Source organism: Balaenoptera acutorostrata, chromosome 2 (assembly GCF_949987535.1).
Source record: "Balaenoptera acutorostrata chromosome 2, mBalAcu1.1, whole genome shotgun sequence".
Taxonomy (NCBI): Eukaryota; Metazoa; Chordata; class Mammalia; order Artiodactyla; family Balaenopteridae; genus Balaenoptera; species Balaenoptera acutorostrata.
Window position 1 is genome coordinate 132,961,442 of NC_080065.1, and position 13,130 is coordinate 132,974,571.

The following is a 13,130-nucleotide window of genomic DNA, read 5'->3' on the forward strand; positions in this document are numbered from 1 at the left end:
TGAGGGGTGGCACTTCAGACTATTGCTGAATAAGGAGGTCAGCTAATTCCCTTCCCAAAGAACAACTATAAGGCTACACAAAATTGAGTAAAACAACCATTTTAGCATTCTGGAAATTGACCAGCAGCCTGTTAATCTGACAATCAGTTATGCTTGAAAAACTGTTGAACTCTGGGTAAGAACAATGGAATTCTGTGATGTTCTTGCTTAATGATAGTCCCATCTCACTCCCATGGCTTGGTTGATATGGAGGGTCTACCAAAGCAGAGCAGGCTATGTGGATCAGCAACTGCACTGCAAATGTTGAAAGGGGTTTATTTAATTTTGAGTAGTTGGAAACTGACATATCCAGAGATATTTTTGGTTACTCCAGTAAGGAGAATGATCTTAGGTTATAGCAGTAAGCATATTTCTGGCTATGTCTTCATAACAGCGCAGCAGAGACAAAAAGGGACTAAGCAATTCACAAAGTCCTGGACAATCATAGGGATGTGTGCAAGCACTTAGAAGACACAAGAAAATCCCAGTGGAAAGCAAATGCTAGGGTAGACGTAAAAATAGCCTGAATTTTGAGTACCCTCTCCTACATACACAGGTCCATCTGTGGAGGATGGACACCTTACTGGCTTGAGGCGTTTGAGCATAAACTGTGTCTAATCATTGGCCTACTGCTAAGTTACACAGATCCAGGGAGAAAAAACCTAAAAAGTCAGGCTTAAAAAAAACAAAAAACTACAGTCATCCCTCCATGTCTGTGGGTTCCACATTCATGGATTCAAGCAATCACAGACCAAAAATATTAAAAACAAACAAACTCCAGAAAGTTCCAAAAATCAAATCTTGAATTTGCCCCATGCTGGCCACTATTTACATAGTATTTATATTGTACTTACAACTATTTACATAGCACTTAAATTGTATTAGGTATTGTAAGTAATCTAGAGACAACTTAAAGTATACAGGAGGATGTGCATAGTTTATATAAGGGACTTTAGTATCTATGGATTTTGGTATCCATGGGGGTCTCGGAACCACTCCCCCAATGGATACCAAGGTATGACTGAATAAACATTTTCTTAGCGTACACATCAACAGCTGCACACTATGGGAGAGCAAAAGATCAGAGATTTAGCTCAACCAAAGAAGCAAACAATAAAACAGTGAAAATAATCTTTGGAATAAAATCATAAATTGAGTTGCTAAACTATATTATTCATAATGTCCAGTTTTCAACAAAAATTATGAAATAGGCAAAGTAAATAGAATATATGAACCATAGTTGGCATGAAAAAATGTTAATGGAAACTGTCTGAGTGGTTCCAGATGTTAGTTTGACAGACAGGGACTTAAAGTAGCTATTTATAAGGTGTCCAACACTAAAGAAAACAATATTTGAAGAGTTAAAGGAAAATGTAATAACAATGAATAGAGATTGTCAGTGAAAAGTTATATATAACACCTTCATATACACTTGTATATGTATATGTATATATATATACATATATATATGTATATATATAACCAAATGAAAATTCTGGAGATGAAGGTCACAATAACTCAAGTTTTAAAAAATCAGTAGAAAGGCTCAAAAGCAGCTTTGAGATTGTATAAAAAAAAAAGAATTAGTAAACTTGAAGAAAGATTAATAAAGTTTAACAAAAGAAGTACAGAAGGAAAAAATATTGACAAAAAATGCACAGAGTTGCAGAGTCCTTGAGACATCAAGAATGCCAGTACGTGTGAAATAGGAATGCCAGAAATAGAAGAGAGAGACTGGATAGAAAAATTACTTGAAGGAATAATGGCCTAAAATGTGTCAAATTTGATGAAAGAATGAATCTTTATATTCAAGAATTTCAACAAACTCTAAATGGGACAAATCAAAGAGATCTACACTTAGGCTCATCATGATCAAAATGTTGAGATCAAGAGAAAGTTTTAAAAGTAGCAAAAGAAAAATGACATGTTATATATGACTGGCTTCTCATTCAAAATGATGAAGGTCAGAAGGCAATGGAAAGAGATGGAGATATTCCCATATCAATGAAATCTGAGAGAATTTGTTGCTAACAGATCTGTCTTATAAGTAATAATAAAGTTCTTTAGTTTAAAGGAATGACCACCAGATGGTAACTTGGAATTAGAGAAAGAAATAAAAAGCACCAGAAATGGTAAATATAGGGGTTAATATGAAGTACTCTATAAATATATGTCCCTTATTTTCACCTAGCTTCTTTTAAAGATATAATATTGTATATAGCAATGATTATAATGCTGTTTTATTGGGTGTATAAATATAACATGTATGATAGTTACAGTACGAAAGGAGACAGAGAAAATAGAGCTACAATTGGGGCAAAGTTTCTATATTTTACTAGAATTAAGTATTAATTGGTAGTAGATTGTGATAAATTAGGATGCTTATTGTAATCACTAGAGTAACCGATCAGAAAATGACATGTATAATAAATGCATAAAATCAACAGGAGAATAAAAAAGACGCACTAGTAATATTTAACCCAAAAAGAAGGCAATAGTAGAAGAACAGAGAAGTAAAAAGAACAAGAGTATATTAAAACCAAATGGAGACTTGCTATGGTCCCCTGTCTGGTATAAGAGCTTTGACAAATGTTAGACTGCTTTATGTTTGCATTTAAAAACAAGGAAGGAAAATGGTGTTTATTGAAAAGAATCACTTAGGAGGAGTATAAAGTTATGTTACTCTGGGATAAATTGAAGTGATTTTAAACAGTTGTGATTGCATAAGGAAAATGAAAAAATACGGAGAAAAGATTTAAAAGTTTTCTGTTTTATCTTGAGATAAATAAATAATTCAGACAAGCTAATATTTAGTCATAAGCCAATACCAGTATTAAAACCAGCTTAAAAGCCATGGTCTTTATCCTTGAATCACATCAAACTGTTTATAGCTTCTTAAGAAATATTTACTTAAATCTACAATGAAGGAAAAAAGATTTTAAATGTCTGAGAAGAAGCACAGGGAATATTAAGGATTTAATGCAAAATTTTTGAAAAACTCTTTAAAGATCATCAAATGTAGTTTACAGGGTAAGATTTAAAAGCCTTCACAGGGAGAGATGATTTTAGCACATTACTGTCAAGTTTCATTATCCCTAAGCAACGTCAAACAGCTAAGCAAACAGCTCAGACGATTCATTTATGGTCTTTCTGAATGATGGAAAAATTCCCACTGAGTCAGTTAAATTCTGGCCAAATTGTTTCTTGGGGAAGCAAGGAGAGCATTTCAATTCCAAACCACTATTCCCATACTGTAGGGACATTAAAATGAAAATTTGATCTTGGAGGATATGTATGTGAGGTATTATTTAGGAGGCTAGAAATAAATGCAGTGGTCTTTTTAGCAGAACCTATTCCTTGGTAAGTTGGGGTCCCACCAAAAATTTAGATGTAAGAAGGAAGATGGAAAAGGGTTAACTTTTATCTTCCATTCACTGGTCAGATTTAGATTTAAGTGTCTCCTTCAAATTTCTCTTTCTCTCTCTCATCTTTTTTTTCTGTGACTGAAAAAGCAGCCTTAACAGAGTATCAGAAGCACGTACAAATCATTTGTCAAGGGGCTGCTGAAAGGTATTGCAAGTTATTAGTGAAAAATCTGGACAAAAGAGTAGTATTGTATTGATCTTCTACCTGAAACAGTGTACCCATGTATCCCAAGCATTAAAGGCATTAAGAGCCTTATCCTTACACTTAATTTTGAAGTATCAGAATTTGTTTATTTTTAAAATAACAATGAATTAGTTATCATATTTTTTTATTTATAATGATCAAAGTAATACCTGTACAGTACATAGTTTAAAAAGGAAAATAATGATAAAAGGCTTCACAGACTCATTATTATCTAAAATCTCAACCCTGGAGACTCTTAAAGAAAAAAAAAAAAAACCAAATAGAAACATAGCATATGTAAATACAATCCTATCAATAATTATATTAAATGTAAATGGTTTTAACATCCCGATCAAAAGGCTGAGACTATTATATGCTAAAAAAAACCCCAACTATGTCTCCAGTACATACTCCTTAAATTCAGAGTTTTAGAAAAATGTATTTTAAGTCTATTAGAAATGGGGCATTTTGGGGAGAGAATATCTCAGACCAATGTATCAGTTAGTTAATATAGTTATTGATATGTTCAACTTTCCTCCTGCTTAGTACACCAGCAGAGGTATTTTCTACTTTTTTTGTAGCCATGTCTCCATTTTGGTTTTCAAATGCATTAGCGTATGGATACTCACAATATGCTTTCATTCTATTATTTCTCAATGTTCAATTATTTCCAATGTCATTATATATATTTTTAAACTGTCATCTTCTCTTTCTTTCTTTTTTTTATCAGTTGTACTAGAAAACTATAACATTAGCTTTTTTATTAATTTTCTCTGTAGTTTCTGTTCTTTACGTCATTCATTCCTATTTGTTTGCTCTGCTGCTCATTTTACAGTGAATTGAGCAATACTTAGTCTTTAAATTTTAACTTTTAAAATTTCATGACAAGGGTATTTGAAGGTATCAGTGATCATCTATCTCAGATTTGTACTTGAAGTGTTTTCATTTGTCATTCTTTGCCAAATATTTCTTAATTTTCCTCCCTCCCAAATTTATTTAGTAATACATTATTTGATTTACAAATATGTGGTACTTTTTTTCCATTTTAAATTAACTTAATTTTATTGAATTGTGGTCAAAGAACATGGGCCATATGACACTGATCCTTTGGAATTTCCTAAGACTTTCTTTGTGGCCTGATAAATATTCTACTTTTATAAATGTTTTATATCTTCTGAAAAAATGTTTATTTTCTGTCTCTTGGATGTAGTTTTCTATTAAAATCTAATGACTTAAGCACCTTAATTTTTTCCTTTGATATATCAGCTTCTGAGAAGTGTGTGCTAAAAACTCTAACACCAGTTATTGATTTATTTAATTCTATTGGTTATTGTTTGACATATTTAGAGCCTGTATTATTGAATGTATGCTCATGATTATTATACCCTCTTGTTCTTTTCTTCCTTTTAGTTTATGTAATGTCCTTCTTTGTTACTTATGATGCAATTGGGACTGAATTCTATATATTAAGTATTAATATTTTTGCATCTGCTCTCTTCTTATTCACTTTTGCCTTGTATCTTTTCTTATCCTATTATAATATTTGTGTGCTTTTTAATTTTAATTTTTCTGCAGTAAATTTTTTTCTGCTAAAGTGAGTTAGAAAATATTGAAGCCAAGCTTCAGCCTCTGCCTCTCCTGGTAAGTGTCAGGAGAGGACAAAGGATAAGGCTCAGAGATGAAGGTTCTAGAACCAGTGTTAACTACAGTTTGCTGCCACTTCACCAGGTCAGGAATCCATCTGTAAGCTCTCAGAAATTGTCAGTATCAGGAAGAATTGTTCTCTGTAGGCTGTGACCCACCAGCCCTTGGGGTTTGGAGGAGGAGGAGGTGGAGTAGTAAATGCTTACACCTGTTCTCATCACCTCCCAGCTGGGCTTCTGATCTGTCCATCAGCCTGCCAACATCTGTGACCTAGTATGCTGCTGTTGATTTCACTGGTGAAGCGGGAGAGGAGTGATGGCCCCAAGTTGATTGCTTGGATCCCTATCCCCATGCTTCTGCAATTTCTCCAGAAATGATTTTTGAGAGAAAACCAGCAGCTTTTCCTTATGCTCCTGCTTTTTCCTTATGCTCCAGCCACACTTCTCTTCTTTCTGCCCCTTAAACAGGAGAATCTAGTTCCTATCACAAATCTTTTGCAATTGCAGTTCTCCATGCCTGGAATGTTCTTTCCACAAGTCTTTAATGCCCGGCTCCTCCTCATTAATGCCATCTCACCTCAAATGTTACCTTTGCAGAAAGATCTTTCTTGACACTATATTTAAAATAGCCCCTATTCTGGGTGCTATCATATCGTGCAGTTTATTTTTCATAGCACATGTTATAATTTAAAGTTGTTGTATTTACTGTCTATCTCTTCCCCTCAGAATGTAAATCCCTTAGAGTATGTATTCCTTTTCTCTTTTTTTGCTGGGTCAGGGTCACAGTCTAGTGGAACGCCTAGAGCCTAGTAAATGTGTAATGGGTTTTGAGGAATAAATGAACAACCAAGTGAATGGGGTAGCACATATGGCCATGACTTAACCTGTTTTCACTCTATTTTTAACTTCTTCCTAAATATATGACATGAAGAGTGGGGTATGTTTCATAGATTTTCTTTTCTAGTTTAAATTCTTTTTCCTTTTTAATTGTCTTCTAGGAGAGTTCCTCAGTGTAATCTTCTGGTTCAAAAATTTATTTTACATTTGTGTGTATCCTACTTTATTCTTGATATTGTGTGCCGTACTAAGTCACAGGTCCATATCCTAAGTTTTCCAAATCTATAATTAAGACATTTTTGTTATGACAATAATGACATCAAAAAATTTGTTTTGCAATGTGATATCATATTCTTTGGTTTTAGATAGAAATTAAATCCAAGTTAACTCTGAATCAGAATATCTAGCTTATGTCACAATAATGAGTTGCCAAATAATTTTTCATAACTATTTATTTCTTCTTCACCACAAGCCTGTAATGTGGATAGGGTGTGAATTCCCATTTTTCAGATAAGGAAAGTGAGAATCAAAGAGGTGAAGTGAGTGGGTGGAAGATCTGAGATTCCAATACTAGTCATCAGTTATTACCTAGTGCAATTGTTTTTCTCACCAAATGGGTTTGTTCTTATGTATATGTCATATTATTAGAGCAGAGATGTTGGGATTTCTCTCATCATCCCTAAAAGGTGTTTAGCTTTATTGGCTTGATTATCAGTAAAGAAAACATTTTAAAAACAACAGCAACAACAATAAATGGTCAGGATATGCTAGGTACTGTTCTAAGAACTATACATGTATTAATACATTTAAATCTCTTTATAATCCTGAGAAGTTGGTAATATATGCATTTTGCAAATGAGGACACTATAGCGCAGAGTGGTTAAATAACCCAAATCACACAGCTAATAAGTGGCAGATTTAGAATTATGAACCCAGCAATCTGGCTCTTGATCATTACTCTAATCTATAATACTATAAACTTTATTGTAGCTTATAGTTTGCAGAGAGCTTTCATATCCATTGTCTACTGGACCTCATGAGTACTCTATAGAGAAGGCAGGCAGGTTTTGATTGACATACAGTTTGCTAAGTTTCAAAGAGGTGACTTGGCCCACCTCACCCAGATAGCAGGTGTCTGAAATCTTACTGAAATCATTTTTTCTGAAATCTGATTATATGTTTCTGTTCTTGGACCATGCTTTATTAACCACGATTTTATTCGTTCACTGCAGTCTCCTTATTATGTTTTCCTTCTCCACTGAGTTATATTGTTGTGGGCTTAAAATATTAATCTATTTATGCATCTAAGGAATATTTTATCTCTTATAGTTTGATGTTCCTTGATCATGTCTCTTGCAGTTGAATTGCAATGATTTCAAGCCAGGAAAAAGGGATGAGCATTTTCTATGTACCCTTGATTATACACCTGTTTGTGGCACAGATGGGAAAACATACAGCAACAGATGTGCACTATGTGCTAGGAACGCGTGAGTATTCTCTGAAGCAGGCTTTCTCCCTAAAGCATGTTCTCTGTATAATTATATGACACATTTTTTTCTTACATCTTTAAGATAACGATCCATTTTGTGGGAGTTAGCCATCTATAAATTATTAGGATCACTTCTTTTACTATTCTTAAGAGAAAAAATATATAGTATAACACTTTATATTTTACAAGCACACTTGTGTGCAATTTATCAGATGGTTGTCACTTTCTGTGAAGTAAGACATCTTATATATCTATATCTGTATACAAACACACACATACACATATATATATTCATACATACATATACATACACATTTATCTGTTATCTATTTATCTATCTCCTTTCTACCTATTTAGGAGTATATCCTTTTTCATAGAGAATTATTTAATTATCAAATGATATTTATTTATTAAATGCTTAGTAATTTATAATATTAGGGTAACTGGGACTTAATATTGAACTTCTTCCCATCTATTCAACATTCACCAAATGTAGCTAAAGCATCTCACTGCCCTATATTTTGTCCTCATTTGGTTCTTTCTCCACCCGCAGTGCTAGGTTTGGTTATTGACTGTCTTCAACCAAAAAGATGGCATACCTGCTTTGCAGATTCTGGCTTATGACCTCAGTCTTGAATTGGCTGCTCTTCAGTTTTTACAAATATAACAACCAATGTTTGAGAAGGCTAGTAAGAGATAATGATAAATATTCAGTCTTAAGGTTCTACAAGCTTTATCCTTCCTTATATTAAGTATCTTTACCAAACCACAACTGAATTAAATCACTCTGATCCCTGACATGACTGCATTTTCAGAAATACACTCTAAAACTATGTCTTCCACTTTCACCAAGGGTCAATATAAAGAAACAGAAAACAGAAAATAGGTAAAGAAAGAACAATTTTTTATTACACATGTATTTGTAACACTACTATGAACACACTGTACACTAGTTCTTACCATGTTTTATGTGGGGAATCCTGATAGCTTATTTAAGCCTCTAATTTCTGGTATATGACTTACTATTATACAATGAGAATCATCCTGCTCATTGTGTTTCTTTCTTAGTTCTGTCTGCTAGGGAACTCTGCAATAACACTGGAATCCAATTTTTATATTTTTCCTCAGCTGATCTCTTTTGGTATAACTTTTTTTCTTATCACTTTTAACTACTTAGGTTTTTTCTTTCTGTTGTTTTTATTATATTTTTATTGTTATACAGATGTTATAGATCTTTTTAGAGAGTAAGAAGTGTATCATATTTATGCTACTATGTTTTCAGACATGCTTTTAAAGTTCTATTAGACTGAACAATACTAATTAGGGCCTTACCTACTTTCCATGAAAAACAAAATATTAGTTATCATAACCCAAATGAAGAATGATGTAATAGTATGCTGGATACTATAAACTTGAACTCGATTATTTAAAACAACATGATCATCAACAACAACAAACTTCCTTGGGTGGCATCTAATATCTAGTTACAAGATTTACTTTTTCCCACTCTTCTGATATGGGTCCTCTCTGGAAACAGGAAAAAAAATCTGGAAATAACATTTACAGGTCTGAATCTTATCAGCTCTCCAACATGCTCTCCAAATTTCTTTGACTGTAATTTATAAACACAGACTTTCATTAGAAAAAGTAAAGAATACAGTGTGACACCTATTTTCAAAAGCAAAGGAGAATCACAATACATAAAGAAAAATTCCATTTGGTGAGAAGTTCCATGATATTAAACTGCTGTGTCTACTAACTTTTAATTCCAGTAAAACCAGATCTCAAGTTGGCATAAAAAGTGAAGGAGAATGTAAGAACAGTAATCCAGAGCAGGTGAGGACGAATGTCAGAGTTGGGGGGAACACTGGGGGGCTGACTTTGAAAAGAAAGAAGATGGTCTCCTCTTCCTTCTTTGATGGGGGTGTTTGGAAAGAATTCATTCTTGCTGCACCTGAAATGGAATACTGCTCATTTAGATGAAAAGCAACTGATGGTTCCCAAAACGGGAGCAGGTTACTTTGGTATTTAGACCTTTCATCTCTATTTCTGCTTTCTATGAAAACAAAGGAAGGAAGGAAGGGAGGGAGGGAGGGAGGGAGGGAGAGAGGGAAAGGAAACTACATGTGTTGTAGAAAGGGAACTACTTCAGTTACTTAACCTGAGTAGAAACCCCAGCACTGTCACTTGCAGTCAGGAGATTTTGGGCAGATTACTTAACCACACTTTACCAGTGTTTCCATATCTAAAAATGACAATTGGACTAACACCTTCTTTCTATGCTAAAATTCTGTGAGCCTGTGATAATAGGGGAAGTGAGTGAGGTTACCCCCATCAAGACATTTAGCACATTGTATTATTTTCTTTAGATTTATTTAAACTATACTTTTTGTCTTTTTTAATTGAAGTATAGTTGATTTACAATGTTGTGTTAATTTCTGCTGTACAGCAAAGTGATTCAGTTATATATATATATACACACATTCTTTTTTATATTCTTTTCCATTATGGTTTATCAAAGGATATTAGCACATTGTATTTTTTTTTTTAGCTGTATAACATTATTTTTACGAGAAAAAGATAAATATATGTATATGTGTGTAAATATGCTTTTGCTTTTATATGCTTAGGGGAAAAAGGGAGATACCTAAAAAACCACAAATACATTTATCGCTGGAAAGTAGGATTACTCTAGGATAGTGGTTTTCAATGTTTTTTGTCTTAGGACTCATTTAAACCCTTAAAAAGTATTGAGGACCCCAAGGGGCTTTGTTTATGTGAGTTATATCTATAGATATTTATTGTATCAGGAGTAAAAACTGAGAACTTTAAAAATATGTTTATTTTTCATTTTAAATTACAATAAACCCATTACATGTTAACATAAATAACCTATTTATATAAAAAAGCCACATTTTCCATAATTTAAAAAAAACAGTGAGAAGGTAACATTGTTTTACCTTTTGTAACTTTCTCTTTTATTGAAGTATAGTTGATTTATAATGTGCTAATTACTGGGGTACAGCAAAGTGATTCAGTTATAGATATACATTCTTTTTTTAAATATTCTTTTCCATTATGGTTTATCATAGGATATTGAATACATTTCTCTGTAGCACGTTGTATTTTAAATGTCTCTTTGTATCACCCAGTAGATCGTGAGCAAGTTGAGGGAAAGGACTGTGTTCTACCTTCGTTCTAACACATCATAGGTTATCCACGTTTACTAATAAATGAATAAACAAGTAAACGAGTTCTATAGTTAACCATGTGAATTATACTTACTGACCTACTTTTACATGACTGGCATTGCTCTAGGTAGCTACTGTGCACTAGGCAGAGGGGCACTGGGCTCTATAAAATTTCTGAAAATAGTGTTGTAAGCATTACCATCCAGATGGTAAATGTCAAGTTTCTTTCCCTGTTCTTCAGGATCTATGTAGTGATTTTCGGCCTTATGCGAAGAATGGAAGACTTGGATGCACAAAGGAAAATGAACCAATTCTTGGTCCTGATGGAAGGACACACAACAATAAGTGTACGATGTGTGCTGAGCTATTGTAAGTATCCTCACCCCCAAGCTGGCCAGCAGGTGGACCTGATGAGAATGGCACTTGGTTGCTGTCCTGAGAACCACTCCACAGAGAGATAAAGTCCTTTTCCTCAAGCATGTTATCCTTTGTCTTTATAAGGTGAAATGGGCCTTGCTCCCAGAGTGGCTTCTTCTCTTTTTAATTCATATTATCTGATAAAGTTTCTTAAAAGGAGTGGATAAAGCGGTTATGCTAGTTATTTAATTTATTTAATTATAATGACTTGAAAATGCACAGTGTTTTATAAGGCATAATATTTCAAAATTTAAAAGGTGCTCTCTTGTGGAATAACCTAGGTCAGTTATTTGACATGCATTGCTTCATTCAGGCATGTATAGAGACTCTTACTGAAGATGACAGTCTAATTTAAAATAATGTCATGTGGCTGAATTTATTAGTTGTATAAAAGGTGGGACTTTATGAAAGGGAAGAACTGGTGGGCTAATCTTTCAGTGCCTGACACTGCTCTGAGCACTGAGACACAGATATGAGTAAGATCCAAAGAGTCTTTCATATTCTGGCTGTTAAAGCACAGATTCTCTAATCCGTTTGTCAGCAAGCCTTAAAGTGCTCTATTTATATCACTGGATTTTTAAAATCAGGAGAGAGAAAGATTTAACAGATTAAAGGACTTCACATCTGTCTTTGAAAATTATAGTATGCTGTGTGGAATTCAAGGGCATGTCCTCTCAGGTTTAAAAATAGTTATTATAACTGGTTTCCAGACAGGAAATCATCCTCATTTCCACTTTCCTATCTAGGAGGCATGCACTTTTAGTGCTCAAACCTGCCCTAATTCTATGATTCTGTGTTTCTTTTCATGTGCTAGCTAAAAAAGAGAATCTGACCTCCCTGACTCCTGGTTGGTTTCTTCCTCTGTAGAACTAAGATAGTCTTGTCTATCTCCAAGTTGAACTGCAGTTAGGTAATAGATCTGAAAGGACTTAGAAGCTCAGTTCAATGTAGCTTTTATTGACAAGGGTGCTTTTACATGAAGGCAAACAAGTACTTTACAAGGTATAAAAAGCTATATATACATAAGGTTGTGGATGACAACATGTACTTCAAATGCTTAGTTTGGTTTCATCCTTGTCACAGCATTGTTTTAAAGCTCTTGGTTCTGCCTGCTAAAGCAAGTTTTCCTGACAATCTTCTGTGTGTCAATCAAGGAGTCACACCTGTCCAGTTTTACAGAACAAGGCTTCTAATTGATTGTCAGTGAGTCAGTTTCACACCCATCCTTATCACTGGCAATTTTCTGGCTCAAACATTCAAGACAGGGCAAAGCTTGTCTCATGTAAGTGGATGGGTTGAGCAAGTTGAGCAAAGGATATGGAAGTGCTTAGCACAGAACTGGACACTGAAGATATGATAAAGTCATAAACAGACCAACTATTTTCTTTTCTTAACAGCTTAAAAGAAGCTGAAGAAAATGCCAAGCGAGAAGGTGAAACCAGAATTCGACGAAGTGCTGAAAAGGTAAATTTCTCATCAACACAATTTGGTTCTTGTGGACATAAATATTAACAATTTCTACTTGAACCTTTAAGGTAATTCAATAATGTCATTGTTCTTCATTATTACATTGAACTTGTCTCCTTAATGTTAAAGTTCCCCAAGTTGAATTCCTAGTACAATATTCCTAGTATAATATTCCTAAGTATATTAATCACTAGATTCAAAGTTAAAATAGCATTTCCCACCTAAAGCTCAAAATACTCTGCTTGCTTAAAAAAAACAGGAGAATATAAGACAAAGCTTATGCAAATTAAATTCTGCTTAGTTTCCACCAGATTTCTCTTTGACTTAGTGTAAATTACTTTTGCTTTGAATAAATTAGTTAAAAAAGCAACATAATATAAATTTGACAGGAATAACTTGAAAATAATTCCAGAATCTTTTAAACAGTATATCCACTGG

At 33.7% G+C, this 13,130-nt stretch overlaps 1 protein-coding gene across 3 annotated transcripts in view; it reads left to right on the forward strand.

The window, feature by feature from the left end:
* Positions 1 to 13,130, forward strand: part of SPINK5 (serine peptidase inhibitor Kazal type 5) — a 76,688-nt gene that overhangs the window by 11,961 nt on the left and 51,597 nt on the right. For 2 of the 3 annotated variants that reach the window (XM_057540822.1, XM_057540823.1), the window contains exons 5-8: positions 7,488 to 7,615; positions 9,390 to 9,453; positions 11,050 to 11,177; positions 12,623 to 12,689. In XM_057540822.1, the coding sequence (XP_057396805.1) occupies positions 7,488 to 7,615; positions 9,390 to 9,453; positions 11,050 to 11,177; positions 12,623 to 12,689 (387 nt within the window). Of the gene's footprint in view, positions 1 to 7,487; positions 7,616 to 9,389; positions 9,454 to 11,049; positions 11,178 to 12,124; positions 12,228 to 12,622; positions 12,690 to 13,130 lie in introns of those variants that run through there. The other variant, XM_057540824.1, reaches the window with a different exon arrangement.